Here is an 18,371-nt window from a genome sequence, read left to right as displayed (position 1 = left end):
CAAGTTTATTCAGTTCAGGTCGGAACCAAAATGAATGAAAAAAGGGAGAAACCCAGACAGACTGGAGCAATAAAAGTCATGCTATGCAGATTAATGACCACCTAGACAAGATGGAACATGCAGAATTTTGTTTTTGTAGAAAAATATGTACAATAATTATAACCTCTAGGACTGAATTTGAAGCCAGTTGAAGGAGAAGTCCCCCAAAACACTCCAAAAATGAGTACATTCCAGTGAATTTCAATGTTAAAATTTCTAATTATGTCTAATTTTACAGTTGCTTCTTTAAAAACAAATATTTCTATGAGTTCCATAAGGTGGTGGATTAAAAAAAATGTAACTAGTTGAAATCTCATATAACCTTAAATTTTTCTCTATTATGGAGGTGGTTGCTTTGACTAACAGGCATTTTTAATACAATTGTCTGCCAAATAATGTGACTTGCTGTGCGGTTAGCAGCCAAAGCAGTACCAAGATGGTGTGGTAGTAGAACATACAGTGGTGAGGCAGCAAAAAGGCTGCTAATGTTAGCTCGAGTTAAATCTGTTTATCTTCAATTCCTCCCTGTCCCAGTGTCAACAGCAGTGCCAACCTACAATTTTACAAATCATTAAAATTCTCATGTCTTTCAGGTGGGGGACTCAGGGGGACTTCACCACAACTCAACCTCTGCCTTCAGTTAAAGTGAAGCTCTTCCTAGAGAGCACCGGGGTCTTAGCTTTGGATGACAAGGAGCTGGGCAAGGTGAATAAATCTATTATTCTGGTTTATTAAAGTCTATTTAGTGTATAATGTTTAGTAGATAATATTTACTTGTTTAGAAAAGTTCTCTATATAAAGATAATTAACTACATTCAAATGATCAAAATGAAAATAACTGTGTAATTTAGTCTGCATTAGTTACATTGTCATTTTAGGCGTAGTGTTATTGATAATAAATGTGACTTTAGATACAACATTTCTTCAATTTCATTTCTCTGTTGTGAGTTTGTTTTTTTTTTAATTTCCAGACTTCGATAATGAATTGATATTTTTCTCCAGGTTGTCCACATTTATAAATGAGTATCGTGTGAAAGTTGTTTGAAACTTTGATACAACCTTAATGTTGTATCAAAGATGTTTTTTTTGCTCAGAAACTTGGGTGACTGCTAAGTGAACCAGATACTTTTTTTTTTCTTTTTTTTTTAACCCTTTGACCACAATGGGCTGATTGGGTAATGTTGTCACCCTGCTGGGCAGCGGATGGGCAGGCAACATGGACACCCAAGATTGTGAATACGGTAACTTGAGAACAAAGTGATGTAGAATTTTGAAATTGGTACCACAGGTGTATCTGTTAGAGGGCTGTGGGTACCAAGACTTCCCAAGACGTCTTCTGACAATCAGAAATCGAAGAAACACTAGACATGGGGGAAAAAAGTCCAGTTACCTAGCACTATAACTGATAAGTCCGTACAAGATCAGAATAATTTCAGAGGTCATGAAAAATTTGTTTGGAGGAAAGGAATCCATCAGTGAAGGTTTAGAGAATTTGATTGGCAGGTGAGACAACTCGAAGTTCTAAAAGCTTCAGATGTTATTTGTAATTTTCACACATATCTACAAGATCCAAACATGCTGTTGTTGTATACAAGTTCAATCCCGATTAAGCTGAATTCACAGTTCATTGTGTGTATGGAGGAGATAATTGAAGGTCAGGGAAGTCAAAGCACAGTGAAAACAATGACTGACAGTTGCTGGTTGGAAGTTTCTTATTTCTTCCAGACTATATGAATGAAACGTCTTACTGCATGAGAGCAGCTGTGATTGGTACATGCAAGCATGTGGTCAGGTGCCGATTTAGGGAATGCTTGATTTGCGTTTCCTTCCTGTTCTATTGATGAAGCATGTGATTTCAATACTGCTTGAACATATTCATTTAATTTTGGGAAGTCGAAACAACAATCAAGATTAAAATTTTAATATTTAGTGTAGCCCAAAGAACTAATACGGTCTCATATGTTAAGGGATTTCATGAAAAAATAGTGTAAGGTTTTTTTATAACTCCAAAACAAAAGGCCAGACGGACCAGGGAACAACTTAATTGTTGGCGAGGATGTGGTCATTGTTTGGCAGACCACTTGTCTTCTGAAGCTGTTCCATTCTTAGTAAAAAATAAAGACACTATAACAAGGTATTGGCAAAAATAGTCAAAAATGAACAGAGTACTCTTTGATCCAATGTGAACTGCTCATCTCACAGAAAACAATGGGAAGAACCACTTATTTCCTCTGCACAAAGCATTTATAGCTTGTCATCCTTTCTACCGCCTCTCTTCTCTTACTGGACCTTATATCTTCTGAGATGACAACTAGCATCATGCACGGTGACATCCAACCACACAGTCCAGCCACACTTTATCATCCTCTCTCCATTTGACTTACACATACACACTTTAAAATCAAATGTTCTTTTATTCACTTACATAGGAATACTTTCTTTTACCTTTTTCTTTAAATCTCTGGGTTTGCTCATCACAATATACTCTTATTAAATCATACATTCAAAAGGTCAGACATTGTTTTACATGAGTTGCTCCTTGGTGTCACTCACTCACACATCCTCATCTTTTTCTCATAACCACTCTCTCACAGCCTCCGAAGTTATCTTTGCATCACACAACTTATCAATTCCTTTGAATCGAACCACAATTTACAAAAACATTATGCTTTAATAAATAAGACTCAAGACCATAAATTTAGTAGGAACTGTTAAATAGGTCTTTACTGCGGTTTTAGGTCAGGAAGCTGAGGGCTATTTTCCCATAGACATTATACTTTTTTTTTTGTTTGTTTGTTTTTTTTTCCTGATCTATTTCTCCATTCCTCCCTCTCAGGTAATCCTGAACCCGACTACCAATGGACCAAAGCACACAGAGTTCCATCGTATGATTGTCCCCAAGAACAGCCAGGACACAGAGCTGAAAATCAAACTGGCTGTCCGCATGGACAAACCTCCCAACATGAAGCACAGCGGGTGAGTCACATGCTACATCCTGTTTCTTTTTTCTTTTTTGGCGGGCGCGGTTTCAGTTGGGTTTTTTCCCCCAAAGTTTTTTACTTCAGTGCTTGACAGTTGGATAGCAAAGAGGTCACAGCCCAGCCCAAGTTTGTAAATGTAATAACTCAAGAAGGAAGTGACTTGACACCATAGGTCTGTCTACGAAAAATCTCTGACAAGTTCAATTCTCGATCTTGTGAATGCGAAAACTTGAGACGGGAGTCACCTAGGATTTTCAAAATCATACCAACATGTTTAGTGAAACATTCGAACCCTGATGACCTTGACATCAGAAGTCAAGTTTTCTGAGGAGGATTTTGAAATTGGAATCATAGGTTTATTTCCTAGGAGACTGAGGGTGATCACTGTAGGCTTACGTCCTTCTTCTCTATGGAAATAAAACAGTTGCGGCTCGGAGTGTTAAAAAAAAAAAATCCAAAATATATTTTCTGCAGTATAGTAGAGTTGTGCTGTGGCGTGTTTGTAACAAACAAACAAATGGAGTAGTTTGTGGTTAAAGATGGACTAAGGTTTTGTTTTTGTTGTTGCTTTTTTAAATCTATTATTTATTTCTCCTTTCTTTAATGTCTGTTAACTCTGTGACGGCAGCACCTGAGTCCACAACAAATTTCCCTAAGGGGACAATAAAGTATATCAAGTAATTGGTTTCAGGCAGCAGTGTCTGAGGTTTGCCATTGTACAAAACACTTGCAGAATTTAATCAGGAATACTGCCACATTCCACATTGGGATAAATAGATTTTAAAGAAATATCACATTGCTATGCTTTGTTCTTTCTTTCTGGACATAAGTCACAAATGTTCACATATGTTCATTGAGGAAGGTTTTATTTTGCTTTTTTATCAGCACTTTTTAGCCTGGTTGGTTTTCTCAATGGCAGCTAAAATTAGAATCACTATTCTTTTAAAATATTTCTGTGTAAGACCTGTTTGAGTTGTTACTGTGTAGTTTTTATTTTAACCAGAAGATGGAAGCAAATTCTAATTTTCCAGCCTGCAAGTGTTGCTGAGAGAAATATTTATTTTCTTTTAACATTTCATGTCTCAATTGAAGAGTTCATTTTTTTAAAATATATTGTATGGAGTCAGGTTTTTTTTTCCTTCAAAATTTACAGTAATAATTAGAATTGGTTTTAAACTAACAGTTTTAAATTCAAATTTCCTTGGAAAAGATGATGCAGAGTCTATGGTCTCAGCAGTTTTCAGTGTTTCCACTCTTTGTGGAAAACAAACAAAAAACAAACAATCCGGTGGACAATCTGACTTCATGTAACTAAATTCTGCTGTATTTTCAGTAAGACGAGAGGAATGAGTCACACCTCTCATTTTGACTCATGGTTTATGACTCAGGCAGAAACGTGGTTTGTCTAAAAATTCTAAGGTCTGTGTTTGCTTTCCAATTCCTTGGGCGAGATACTGAACCCTAAGTTGCTCGTGATGTATCCTTCAAATTTTAGGCACTTAGGTTTAGAAGAAGCGCTTGTATGAATGTGTATGTGAATGAGTCTTGTGTATGAATGAGCCTCACACATCTAATGAGCCTCCCGCAGGAGCTGACAAACGGTTCTGTTCATTACTGTAACAATGTGGGAGTCGGGCAGTTTTAATAATTGACTGGCTGGTTGGTAACTGCACTCCATCTGTAGCCTTCTTGGTTTACACAAGGGGTCAGTATCGGTCTCTCTGTTACTTCTGCCTCTCTGGTCCATGTTCAGCTCTTCTCTTTGTTGGTTTTCTGGCATTTGATTTATTAAGGGTTGTGCTGTGCCTGCTGCTTTGATGCTGTTCCACCAACTGAGGTCAATGTCTTACATGCTGCATTTCTGAGTTTTACCTATAAGATTATCAAAATAACTCCACACATGTCAATGAAATGAGTCCAACTGAAGCATTTCATTACTTCTCTTATAGCAAAGAAAATATATAAAAATAGAAAACTTATTCTGTTAAAAGACATTTTGCATTTGGCAGTGTTTGTGGGCTTAGGTTCAAACTGTAGAAAAAAACAAAACAGTAAAAAAGTAGTCAAAGTGAATTAAACTCGATTAGGAGACCAACAGATGCAAAAACACATTTGATGGTCAAAATAAAACGGGCAGGGAAACAAAATGGAAATACTTTATTTAAATCCACAAACGTTGATTCTGTTCATCTGGACGTAGCGTTTTCTTTATTTCAAATGTGTTTTTGTATTTTATGTGAACAGTAGAAGAAAACCAGCAGTCTACACTCATTTATCATAAATATGATTCGGTCTTGTCTTAAAGTCCAATGTTTGACTGTGTGTGTGTGTGTGTGTGTGTGTGTGCATGTGTGTGCATGTGTGTGCATGCGCGCGAGTGTGTGTGTTTGTGTGTGTGTGTGCGCGCGCGCGCGTGTGTGTGTGAGAGAACAAAGTTGTTTTATGAAAAATGTTGCTTTGCTCAGATTCTCCCAGTGAAACCGATTCATTTGCTAAAATCTCATTTTCTCATAATCTAACATTCATTATTTTATGGCAGATATTTGTTTTTATCTGTCATTTGTTACAAACAAATATAAGTTGACCGTAGGCATCTATGTTAGTTTTAAAACATGAACGCATCATTTTCCAAAAATGTTTTTTTCTTATTTTAACAAGGAAATGTCTTCGTATTCTCCACATCACTATAAATTGTATTGTGTGAAACAGTACTGATTAATTACGAACTATAAATAACTGACACTTTTTATTTAAATAAGAAGAATCATCTCTCCAGGAGGCAAAGTATCTCTTTTTTTATTTGTGCTGAAATAAATGAAGTCTATTACAAACTCAGTAATACTGCTGCGGATAATCTGTTCTATTACTTTGTCTTAAAGTATGTCTTTTTTTCTTACAATTTTTAAAATCGCAGCCAATCTGCTACGGTTATAACCAGATTTAGACACAAAAACTTTCTTCATTGTTGTAACATCGGTTCTTTTATTTCAAACAAATGGTGCCTAATATATAAATGCAATGAGAAACACTGTAGTTGCTCAGTGTGTCGACAGACTTTAAAACCCTCAGAGTCTAAATGTCTGGCTAAATGACCAGTTTAAGATGGATGTTTTTGTGCTGTGAGGACTGTTAAATGTCTGCAGTGAACTTTTTGGCATCAACCGTCCATCTCTTTGGATCCTTGCAGCTGAAGGATGTTTGAAACAGCAGGAAGGAGCAGGACCAGCAACCAAATAATTTACACAAGTGGCTGGCGAACAGTGCCACATGTTAACCTGGAGTCATGCAGAATGGCCCAGATTCTCCATCCAGACACACCACAGCCTTGACTGGAGGCCTTTTCTTTAAGGGCAGGCATCAGGGCTGAAGAAAGAGGTCTCGCCATGGATTGATTTTCCTCACTTGCACTTGCCTGTATCCCACGCTTTAGGAGGCCCAGGAGCAGCCATTGATTGAGAGGCCATGCTGGTTATTCTTCCATTTTGAGCTGCTGCTGTTGTCATGGCCTCTTTCAGCTCAAAACTCATTACTTTAGTTTCACTTTAGATAAAAAATAATTGTTACTAATAATTTGGTGTCATATTGGGATATGAGACACAATAAAAATAATATCAAAATAATGATTTGGTACAAAGAGGCTCACAAAAGCTTGTAAATATTTTAAATGTAAATGTAGTTTTTGTTCTTTTATGTTTTGTTCTTCTTGGGGTGGGTTGCATTAAAACAGTATACTAACCTTTTATCTGAAGCAGGAGGCAAATGAATATTTCAAGCAAAACGTTGAAAACAATTTCTCCTGAAGTTATGCATTTCTATACTTGGTTTTTTGTCATTTGTACCTACAAGCTTCAAGAACAGTAATAGTAACCAGTTTTTCCTTCATTTATTGGTGAATTGTAAGACGACACTGCCCACACCCAAGGCAGCAGTCCAAAATCCAAAGAGTGATTGACTTTAAAGGTTAGGCGTTTATCAAAATTAATGCATTTGACATTCGAATTTATTAAACTACAAGAAAAGAAAATAAGTATGCTCTTTTATTTTAGAAAATACAAAAACTCCTGTGGAGCTCCACAAATCCATTTCACATTTGACAAAACAGTCTTTCCTCAGGACCCCTTTAGTGGCTCTTCTGGATCTTTCAATGGTATTGCATGATCTTTATCAGCTGCTGGAAATCTTCAAAAGCTTTTTAACTCTTCAGTGTGAGACTTGGGTTGCTGTTTGAATTAGAGATGACAAACTATATGTCAAATATTTTGAAAGTGCATCCTGTAGGCCAGTAGCAGCCCTCGGTAACATTTTGTACATGATAGATGGACTGGTTCCTATATAGCGCTTTTCTACTCTGAGCACTAAAAGCACTTGTGTGGTGTGTGTGGGCATGAAAAAGAAAGAAAGAGTAAACCATAACACTCTGTAAAGTAGGACTTCTCAAAATGTTACTGAAATTGTTGGTGAGCACAAAACCCGATGAACCGAATTCTACAGACCATTTAAAGAACAAGAGTAATAAGAGTTTCTACTACTTATAAGGAAAAAAGTAATTTTGCTTGTTTTTGTGATTTAGAGGACCACATACATTTTTAAAAATCCACTGCAACCACAGTTCATCAGGCAAAATGCCTCAGAGTATTTTCTTATTCTCAAGAATATCTTTATTTAATTTGAGCAGAGTCTGTGAGTCAGTTTAAGAGATAAGTGGCTTAAGTTTTATGCAAATTTCTCACCTTGGAAAAAATATTTTCTACATGATTTAATAGTAAAACTGACAAATTGGGTTAAATAGTTTAAAATGGATGTAAATCCATTTTAGGCAGGACTATTACATATGATTAATTTATTTGTAACTATTCCAACTGCTTTAAGTACCCATCAGAATAACTAATCTAGTCTCATTTTAGCCAGCTTATTTAGCTAGCTAAAATGAGACGTATATAAATGGGTAAAATGAGTGAGTCATCTGTTAAATTAGTGTGTGAAACACAGTATCGTACATGCGGTTCACTTCAGGAAAAAATGTTTTTTAAAAAAGCAATCAGTAACTCACTGTCTTTCTTTGTGCTTCAGATACCTGTACGCTATGGGGCAGAGGGTCTGGAAACGCTGGAAAAAAAGATATTTTGTTCTTGTCCAGGTATGAAACTGGTGAGACGCTGCTCAGATGAATTTGTAAGCTGTGACTGATATGGACAGAGGTGTAATACAGCAGCAGCAAAGTGTTGACATTTGAAGGATCTGATTCAGGCAGCGTTTTGGTAGGACGCAGCAGTCACATATGAAAGCTTCGGCCTTCATAGGAAACCGGTTGTCTCAATTCCTTTGACACTTTTTTTTTTCAACTTAAGCTGACATTAACTTTCTGAGCATTAGAGGCACATGGGGCAGATTCTTGCAAATCTACCCCATGCTTTTGTGACAGCCAACCCCCACGAGCGTGTAACGTCCTCAGATACTGTTTCTCTGCACCTGGAATCAAATGTTTAACGGCTGTTCATATTTAATGACGACTGGTAGTAAGACACTGTGTAGCCAAAGTGGACACAATGACATTGCCCACTGATTTGTGAAGACTTGAGTTTGCTTTTACCGTCTTTCTGAAATCAGATGTGACAGTCAGAATATGTCATAATCTTAACAAGTTCACATGATTCATATTTAACAGTCATTGCGTAGCCCTAACACTAAATTTTACATTTTTTTAGCACATTTTGTGGGACAGCAAAGAAAATGAACCTGGAGAACTTTCATGTCTATGGACTGTGTGTGGGTGTGTGTGCATGCATGTGTGTCTGTTTTTGATTGCTCATGAATTTGTGTCGCTGTCCTGCAGGTTAGTCAGTACACATTTGCAATGTGCAGCTATAGAGAGAAGAAGGCTGAGCCTCAGGAGCTGATGCAGCTGGAGGGCTACACAGTGGACTCCTGTGAGCCTCGGCCAGGTAGACATGAAAAAGAAATGTTAAAAACAATAGCACGATAGATTTTGATCATCTTGAAACTGATTGTGTACAAAGAATAAAGTTATTGGAGCCAATAAAATAATTAAAACAACTCTAATTTATGGAATTATACTAATCTCCCCAAAACACTGTCAAAAAAGCTGTTTAAATGTTACGTTTAAATGCAATTTTTATAATTTTTGTTGTGTTATCTGTTTCTCTGCTAAATTTTGTTCATAACCACGTTCTCTATTTTGAAGATTACATTACAGACTTTTCAATATCTCACTTTTGAGAAAAGTAGGGAGCACAGATTTACTACAGTTTAAAAAGAAATTAATTATAAATCATCAAGAAATGATTTCATGGAATATGATGAATATGATGAAATTGTCACAAAGTAAGATTTGGATGTGCTTATTTTTCATTATTCTTCCCTTTAACATTCACTTCTTTTATCTCCTCTTTAGGTCTGCAAGGTGGTCGGGTTTTTTTTAACGTGTTGAAGGAAGGCGATTTGGTGATGTTTGCTTGTGATGATGAGCAGGAACGGGTGCTGTGGATCCAGGCCATGTACCGAGCGACTGGACAGTCCTACAAACCGATCCTCCACCCCAAAAACAAAACCCCAAACTGCAGAGGAGGAAACCAAAAACTGACATCCCCCATCAGTAAGTTCAGCTTCTCACTCGATCTGTTTTGATTATCTGAATGTCATTGAAGAAATGAAAAGTGGCAAACTACAGAAAGTGTTCGAATAGCTTTTAAAATCAAACAGTGTTTATTGGGAAAGGAACCACAACTGTAAAACACAGAGTTCAGGTGCATAGTTACATATTCTGTTGAATGCTTCTGCCTGCAATCTTTATTTATCTATAGAGACTTGGCAGAACCTGAGTGATTGTAAGTTGTTGTTTTCTAAGTTTTAGTGTCTTTATTATTGTGGTTGCTCTTAAATGGAAACCATTAGAAAACCTTTAGTTTTCGTTTATTTTAGTGAAATTAAAACTGTAAATAGAACCATTTGTATAAAAGCAGGTCAGTTACAAATCTTTCTCTTGAGAGATAAATCCAAATTTACTTGATGATTTTTGTCGCATTCCCATAATTTACTTCCTAACAGTGAAACAGGTTGGTGGGAATGTACTTTTTTTTTTTATGTACCAGGTCCGACTCAAGAAAAGTTTAAGGTATAAGTGTTGTTGTAATAATAATAATAATAATAATGATAATGATAATGATAATAATAATAATAATAATGATGATGATGATGATGATGATGATGATGATGATGACGACGACAACAACAACTTCTGTTTAAAAGCGCCTTTCAAGACACCCACGGACACTTAACAATAAAATAAAACACAGCAAAACAATGACAAAATGAATAATAATAATAACAATACAAAGATTGTTATTATTATTGTTGTTGTTATTATATTAGAGTCACATTAAGAAAAAATAGATTATTGATCATTTTGAGAATAAAGTCAAAATTTTCATATTAAAATTGAAAATTTATTTTGAGAAAACATTTGTATTTGCATCTCCAGAAAAAAGTCAAAATGTGGAGATCACCACGGTTGCTATACCCTGTCAATTAATTAAAGCCTACTTCAGAAAATGTTTTAGTAGCAATAAAGGAAATGATTTCTCTTTTAGCACATAAACGATGCGGTGTATGTATAAGGGCATTGAAAGGATGGTTTGAGTAAGCTGCATCTGGTGAGGGAAAAACACAGAAACAAGGAAGAGTTTGTGTTTTTCAAAATGAAGTGGCTGGTAAAGGACAAATGCAAGGTTATCAATAGTTACACCCTCATGCAGCAAAGAGATTGTGTGTTGTGTCAGACCGCTGATCAATTTGTTTTACTAAGTCATCTACACGAGGCGTTTTGTAGAGGTTACAGCAGTTGAGGCAGTTTGTTCTGAAACCGTAACTGTAATCTGCTCATAATTGGATGTGCGGATTACAGATTACAGTCGAAAATACAATTACAACTTTTTTCTCAAAATAGTATTTTAACTTTATTCTCAAAATTATCAATAATATTTTTTCTTAATGTGGCCCTAGTACACCTTCATACAAGTTTATTATACTATTATACTAATTTGTCAGAATACTGACAAATTAACAGTTTGACATGCACAACGTTACCATCATGTATCCTGAGATTACCATTATATAGCATTTCAGTGTTTTAGCACCAGCACTGCTGTAGAAACCTCACAGCAGCATTGTGTTTGTTGGTTCAGTCATACAATACAATACAATATAATACAATTGGATTATGCAATTATTTCCTTGATAGCTCATAGTATTACATTAGCACAGCCTTATCCTGGGGTTGTTTTGGTACTCTGTAGTCAGCCTAATGGAAAACAGTTTGATGGAAGAGAAACAGCACCTTTTTAGCATCAGGTTATGTTAAAATAAATAAAACTCTGTTGAAGCCTGCAGACCAAATCTGAAGAGTTTGATATCACTGTATGTTTTTCTAATTTTTGGTCCTGACAGTCTTTAATTTAAAGTAATTCTTTCCTTTTTTTTCTCATCCACTGCCATCCTTTTACCATAACACGTTTTTATTGCGATGTTGCTCCCTTCTTTCCACTGTACACAGTGTGAAGAGTTTTTCATTACAGAACACCAATCAGACAGCAGGTTCCAAGATGGTGTTTTTTGTTTGGAGAGGGTTTCATGTTCACATGCTGATTGGTTCTGTATCACACAGTCACACAGCAAGAGTCGGATCGAAACAGCTTAACAGCATTGTAGGTCACACTACTGTGAGAGAGGAAAAACAAACACAACATATGGTAAAGATGGAAGGAAGAGAGTATGAAGACAAAATTAAATGGTGACACTTTTTTCTTTAATACATCACATACTGTTCATCCATTTTCTTGCCGTGTTCTCATCTTCTTGAAATGACTTCCTCCTTTTTTCTTAACAGCACACAGTAATAAATGTAGCCTATTTTCAAGTCTGGAGGCCAGTTTGAATTAGAGACTCGCTTTGCACCCTTGAAAAACTTACTTTTACAATAATTGATTACATAGCCATGGGGGATAGATTTCATCACATCAGATATCTTTCTGAAAGTACTGGTACTAAGTTGGAGGATAAAATTCACCAACTGTTATCATCTTTAATGCCTTTTACCAACATATTGCAGAGCAGCTACTCCTGCACAGGTTGATTATCTTGTTAATCATTTACCTTCTTCACTACATATGCCTTGCATGACTATAAAGAGAGCCTCAAATCAGAAGTACTTAACTCCCTGGTATAACTGTCAAACTCAGTAATGGAGTCTCACTAATTTAGAAGATCATAATTTAGAGAAATAGTTTGCTGCTTTAATTTAAAAAAAAAAAAGCCTTACTTAAAGCTAGAATATCCTAAAATTCATCACTGATTGAAGAAAATAAGAGCAACAGGTTTCTCTTCAGTGCAGTAGCCAGGCTGACACAAAGTCAGAGCACTCTTGAGCCAAACATTAATACAATGGTATTAATGGTTGGCTTGCTATTAATAGTTAACAATTAACGAGTAATGACTTCATGAATTTCTTTACAAATAAAATTTTAACGATTAGAGGAAAGAGTCACTGATAATGATATCATAGATGTAGCATTATCTACGGCTACTTTCGGTACTTTCAGTACTTTCACTGATATTCATTTAGTCCTTTTCACCAATTAATCTTTTTAAATTAACTTCAGTAATTACTTCCTCCAAACCATCAAAGTGTCTTTTAGACCCCATTCCTATCCGGTTGTTCAGTCTGACGTCACTAGCCGTGTCTGGACCTAAACTCCGCTGCAGGTCCATATATCAAACGATCACTATGGCATTACTGAGAGTTACAAACTGTCTAAAGTCTTTCATCTTTAATAAAATGATCAGCGTTCTGCTCTACCAGGTGTAACAATTGAGTTTAACATCCAGGCATCCATGAAAACGGAATTTATGACATTTAACGGAGTTAGAAGTTAGCAGGGAGTTAGCTTGCTAGCTTCTATCTAAATACAATATAGCATGTCCTGACTGCGGGGTTTTGGAAACAAATTAAAACGTACAGCTCTGCTATCACTTCCAGCATAAATGAAGACAGAAAACTAAACAGCAGTGACGTTTGTAGGGTTACTGAAGTTGGGCTAGCTGGTACATAATGATGTGCTACGTGACCGCTAGCGACACAGCTATGTTAGTATAATATAAACAAGCTAACTTTTTTTCCACTCGATAAAAGTTAATGTGAGTGTTCTTGTGGTCAGGAACAAATGTAATCGCATGGCAGGATGCTGTAAAAGGACCAAACTTCAGCCAGGAGAACAACTGAGATAATCCATCCACAATACGAGGTTAGTCATTCATATACTGCTGCATGGGCTGGGCTTTAGTTACATCCTAAGGTTTTAAAAACTCAGCTTAAATAAATGATTAGCGGTAATAAAAGCCGAGGGAGGTCAACAGTGATTACTGACTGTTTTAGGAGCTTTTTGAGATCAAATAGAAGAAAATACATAACATTAAACATGTTAACAACACAAAAGCCATATTAAACGCAGACTACTTTAGGCCCGGAAGTTTCGTCGTGTCATCACTGAACAACCGGATAAGACTGCTCAAAGAAGTTTTACCATTAATTAATGCTTCAATCTTAAATATGATCAACTTACCGCTAATAATTGGCTAAATACAACAGGCCTTTGAGCTGGCAGTAGTTAAACCATTAAAAAAAGCCATCTCTTGACTCAGCAGTCTTATCTCTAACCTTCCTTTTATCTAAAAAAATCTTGAAAGAGTAGTTGTGAAACAGCTAACTCATCATCTGCTGAGAAATAGTTTATTCATAAGATAAGATAACCTTTATTAGTCCCACTCGTGGGAAATTTGTTGTGTCACAGCAGAAAGTGGACAGTGGAAAATTACAGTAGCAAAAACTAAGAAAAACACTGGAATAGGACAGTATAATAAGAATAACATACTATATACAATAGAATAAAATACAACGTTGTCAGAAAAAGAGAATTGCACTCATCAACAAGGATGACAGCTTAGCCACCATTCTCCGGTCTCTTACCACCTCCACTGGGTCCAGAGAGCATCCTAGAACAGAGCTGGCCCTTCGGATCAGCTTGTTCAGTCTCTTCCTGTCCCCAGCAGAGATGCTGCCACCCCAGCAGACCACACCATAAAAGATGGCTGAGGCCACCACAGAGTCATAGAAGGTCTTCAGGAGTGGGCCCTTCACCCCAAAAGACCTGAGACTCTGTCCTGTCCAGTCCAGTTTATCGTTCACATAAACACCAAGGTACCTGTAGCTGTCCACAGCCTCAGTGTCCATACCTTGAATGTTCAGTGGTTGCACTGGAGGATGTTTGTGCCTGCAGAAGTCTACCACCAGCTCCTTGGTTTTACTAGTGTTGATTTGGAGGTAGTTCTGCTGGCACCAGTCCACAAAGTCTTGGGTCAGTTAAGGGTACTCCCTGTCATCCCCATCAGTGATCATCAGGCCGACTATTGCGGAGTCATCAGAGAATTTCTGAAGAAAGCACTGGGTGGAGTTGTGGGAGAAGTCTGCAGTGTAGATGGTGAAGAGGAACGGAGCCAGAACAGTTCCCTGTGGGGCCACCGTACTGCAGAAGACCCTGTCTGACACACAGCCCTGAGTTCTCATGTACTTTGGTCAGTCAGTCCTGCTTGTCCTCAGTCCAGCGTTCGATACTGTCAACCATAATATTCTATTAGAACAATTAGAGCACACTGTGTAGGTATTACAGCTACTGCACTGCAGTGGTTTGTATCATATCTATCTAAGAGACTCCAATTTGTTCATGTAAATGGAGAGTCTTCTTCACACACTGAGGTTAGTGATGGAGTTCCACAGGGTTCAGTGCTAGGACCAAAGCTGTTTACATTATACATGCTTTCCTTAGGCAGTGTCCTCAGAAGACATCAGCATACATTTTCACTGCTATGCAGACGACACCCAACATTATCTATCCACGAAACCAGATAACACACACCAATAAGTTAAACTGCAGGAATTTCTTAAAGACATAAAGAGCTGGATGACCTCAAATTCTGTGCTTTTAAATTCAGATAAAACTGAGGTTATTGTAATTGTCCCTAAAAACGTCTTGTGGTCAAAAAACTTAATGAACCACTTGTCTTTTTCTGTATTTCCCTCATTGTTCTATTTATATTTTTTGTCCTGTATTTATTTATTTTTCATCTTTTGTATAATTTTTCATTTGGACGTTTCTGTTTTACTCTTCCTTGACTGGACCTACAAACATTATTTTTTTTAAACCTGTATATAGAAGACATGTCTACATTTTCAACTCCTCCCATGCCAGGTACTGTGAAATGAAGCTGATTATAGCTGTATTTATGTAATGTGGTGTGACTGCGGTCCATTCTCGCCACAACTCGTTAGTGTTTAATGGAATAGATTGAAACGTCAATCGCGAGAGGTGCTGACACAGTGTTTGCAAAAGGAAATGGAAGGTTTCCCTGAAATAGCTCTTAACTGGGTGCAAAGTGTTGCTGTGTGTGTGAGCATGTTTGTGCGTAATGGGCTTGAGAGGAAGTCATTCTCACTTTAATAACAATCATAGCTGTTAACCTGCATCTTCATTTCCAGTCGCCCTGCAGGTGTGCTTTTGATAAAAATCAATGTGGGGGTTACATTTCACTAATGACTGCATGTGAAATGGGTTATTACCATTAATAAAGTCCCACTTGTTCTGTCTTGACTCCATGGAAATAGCTGCAATTTTTTTTTTTTAAACATGAGCGAGATGGTTTTGTTTTCTATTTGAAGGTTAATAACTCAGAGGTGAGACAATGAGAGCAGAGTCACAGTATCTTTTCTTTGTCTTTAGAACAGACAGCAGCATCAGATTTTATTGACTGGCGTGTCAGCTCTAATAATGAAGCTGTTTACACATGGAAGCCATGTCAGAGGCTCACACATATCAGCCTACTCACAGTTACTGTCCTGCTCCGTGAATCCACACTTTCTGTTTTCAGGGATAAACTGGTCATTTTATGTACCAGCTGATGCCCAACAGTTTTCTCACACTTAATGGTTTTCTGTGTAAAACCTTTAGATATTTGTGAATTCAGTCAGCAGTCTTTCATTGTTGCTTGTTCAGACTGGTTGAGACTGTTGTTGTATATATAATAGATGACTGTAGCCATTGTTATCTGTTGATTTAAAAAAAAAAAAAACTGTTGTGGAACATCAGTCTGAGCGTTTCTGCTATTGCCATTTAAAACCATAGATCTGACTCAGGAACAGAGAGGTTCACTGGCTGACTATTGGGGACAATAACTTACATAATAATAATAATGTGGCTGTGGCTCAGGCTGGGGTAGCACAGGTTGTCTACTAATTGGGGAATTGTTGGTTCAATCCCTGAGTACTCCAGTCAGCAGGATTCTTGAGCAAGATACTGAACCCTGAGTTGCCCCAAGGATGAAATGTTCGTCAGAGTGTGAATGTTAGATATAAAAACAAATACTTGGGTAAATGAGACATGACGCTTTGAATTGCTGCAAAACCATTATATAAGAGCAAGTCTATTTACGATTTACGAGATTAACTTCATGTTATAATAAGGGTTATTGAGCAGGGGTTGTCGAGCTTTTGATGATCCTTTTCCAATGACTATGTATGTGAGCTGTAAGTTGTTATGTAGTTGGGTCACTATGCCATAATCACTGAATTTCATTAGAATTCAATGGCTTCTTTAAAGTTGTCTGCATTTGTAAATGGTGACTAGAACTTGGAACATGAAGCCTTGGAGTGGATCTGTTATCTGCTAACCAAATATTCTGACTACAGTGAGAGCCCTAAATACTTCCAGTGCTAAGTAAACCCACTAGCTAATGGGTTACCAGACTTATCAGCAGTTAGACTTTCTGGAGAAGCCACACAAATGATACTAAGTATCATTTTCCCCAGAGAAATATAATGTATTTATATATTAATTGGTTTTATAGTGCTTTTCTTGTCTTACTGACCCCTCAAAGGACTTTGGACCACATGTCACGTTGTAACTGTTCATTTATATGGTATTTTAATCTGTAGGCTCTGAGCACTTTAACAACTGCACATCCATCAGCAATTTGGAATCTCCAAAAGGGATAACATGCATATCTTTGGGCTGTGAGAGAAACCTGGAGCAGGCAGAGAAAACTTACACAGGAACCAGGAACAATGTTGCTGTGAAGTGACAGTGTTAGCACTTCACTATCACTATTGTCCATGTATTACCTATGCAAACATAGTACTTAAAAAAAGCAAAATTGCCATTGTGCTGACTGTAAAATTAAAAAGGCTACAGTGTGTATATATATAGTGGGGGAAATCCCCCCTGCAGATTTTGCAAGTTTGCTCACTTACGAAGGAATGAACAGTAACTGATTTTTCTGGTAGTTTAATGAAGGGAGAATATCAGTGAAAGTAGATTTGCATGTCAGTGAATGAAATAACTATTTGATTCTCAAGCAAAACAAGGGTTCCTAGGTTTTGGTCCCAGTGTCTTGAGTCTATTCTGGGTTATTAGGTGTGATTCATTCTTTGTTTTCGTTATCATGTTTGCCCTGTGTTCTCTGTGCTTTGTGTCGTTATCGTTTCTGTCCGGGTTTGTTGCTGTTGCATGTTAGTAGTTGTTTGTCTGCTGTGCTGGTATATACAGGGAGTGCAGAATAATTAGGCAAATGAGTATTTTGTCCACATCATCCTCTTCATGCATGTTGTCTTACTCCAAGCTGTATAGGCTCAAAAGCCTACTACCAATTAAGCATATTAGGTGATGTGCATCTCTGTAATGAGAAGGGGTGTGGTCTAATGACATCAACACCCTATATCAGGTGTGCATAATTATTAGGCAACGTCCTTTCCTTTGGCAAAATGGGTCAAAAGAAGGACTTGACAGGCTCAGAAAAGTCAAAAATAGTGAGATATCTTGCAGAGGGATGCAGCAGTCTCAAAATTGCAAAGCTTCTGAAGCGTGATCATCGAACAATCAAGCGTTTCATTCAAAATAGTCAACAGGGTCGCAAGAAGCGTGTGGAAAAACCAAGGTGCAAAATAACTGCCCATGAACTGAGAAAAGTCAAGCGTGCAGCTGCCAAGATGCCATTTGCCACCAGTTTGGCCATATTTCAGAGCTGCAACATCACTGGAGTGCCCAAAAGCACAAGGTGTGCAATACTCAGAGACATGGCCAAGGTAAGAAAGGCTGAAAGACGACCACCACTGAACAAGACACACAAGCTGAAACGTCAAGACTGGGCCAAGAAATATCTCAAGACTGGTTTTTCTAAGGTTTTATGGACTGATGAAATGAGAGTGAGTCTTGATGGGCCAGATGGATGGGC

The 18,371-nt window shown here is 37.3% G+C and overlaps 1 protein-coding gene across 3 annotated transcripts in view; it reads left to right on the top strand.

Moving 5' to 3' along the window:
* cadps2 (Ca++-dependent secretion activator 2) overlaps positions 1–18,371 on the top strand; it is a 184,743-nt gene that overhangs the window by 38,236 nt on the left and 128,136 nt on the right. For all 3 annotated transcript variants that reach the window (XM_085283227.1, XM_085283229.1, XM_085283226.1), the window contains exons 7-11: positions 633–744; positions 2,876–3,015; positions 8,091–8,157; positions 8,854–8,962; positions 9,433–9,633. In XM_085283227.1, coding sequence (XP_085139353.1) covers positions 633–744; positions 2,876–3,015; positions 8,091–8,157; positions 8,854–8,962; positions 9,433–9,633 — 629 coding nt within the window. The remainder of the gene's footprint in view (positions 1–632; positions 745–2,875; positions 3,016–8,090; positions 8,158–8,853; positions 8,963–9,432; positions 9,634–18,371) is intronic.

The sequence above is a fragment of the Mchenga conophoros genome, linkage group LG7, assembly GCF_057382185.1.
Source record: "Mchenga conophoros isolate Kocher_MC1m ecotype Shallow Benthic linkage group LG7, M_conophoros_male_GT1.1, whole genome shotgun sequence".
Classification (NCBI taxonomy): domain Eukaryota; kingdom Metazoa; phylum Chordata; class Actinopteri; order Cichliformes; family Cichlidae; genus Mchenga; species Mchenga conophoros.
The sequence above is the reverse complement of the archived record's forward strand: the minus strand, read 5'-3'. Positions and strand labels throughout refer to the sequence as shown.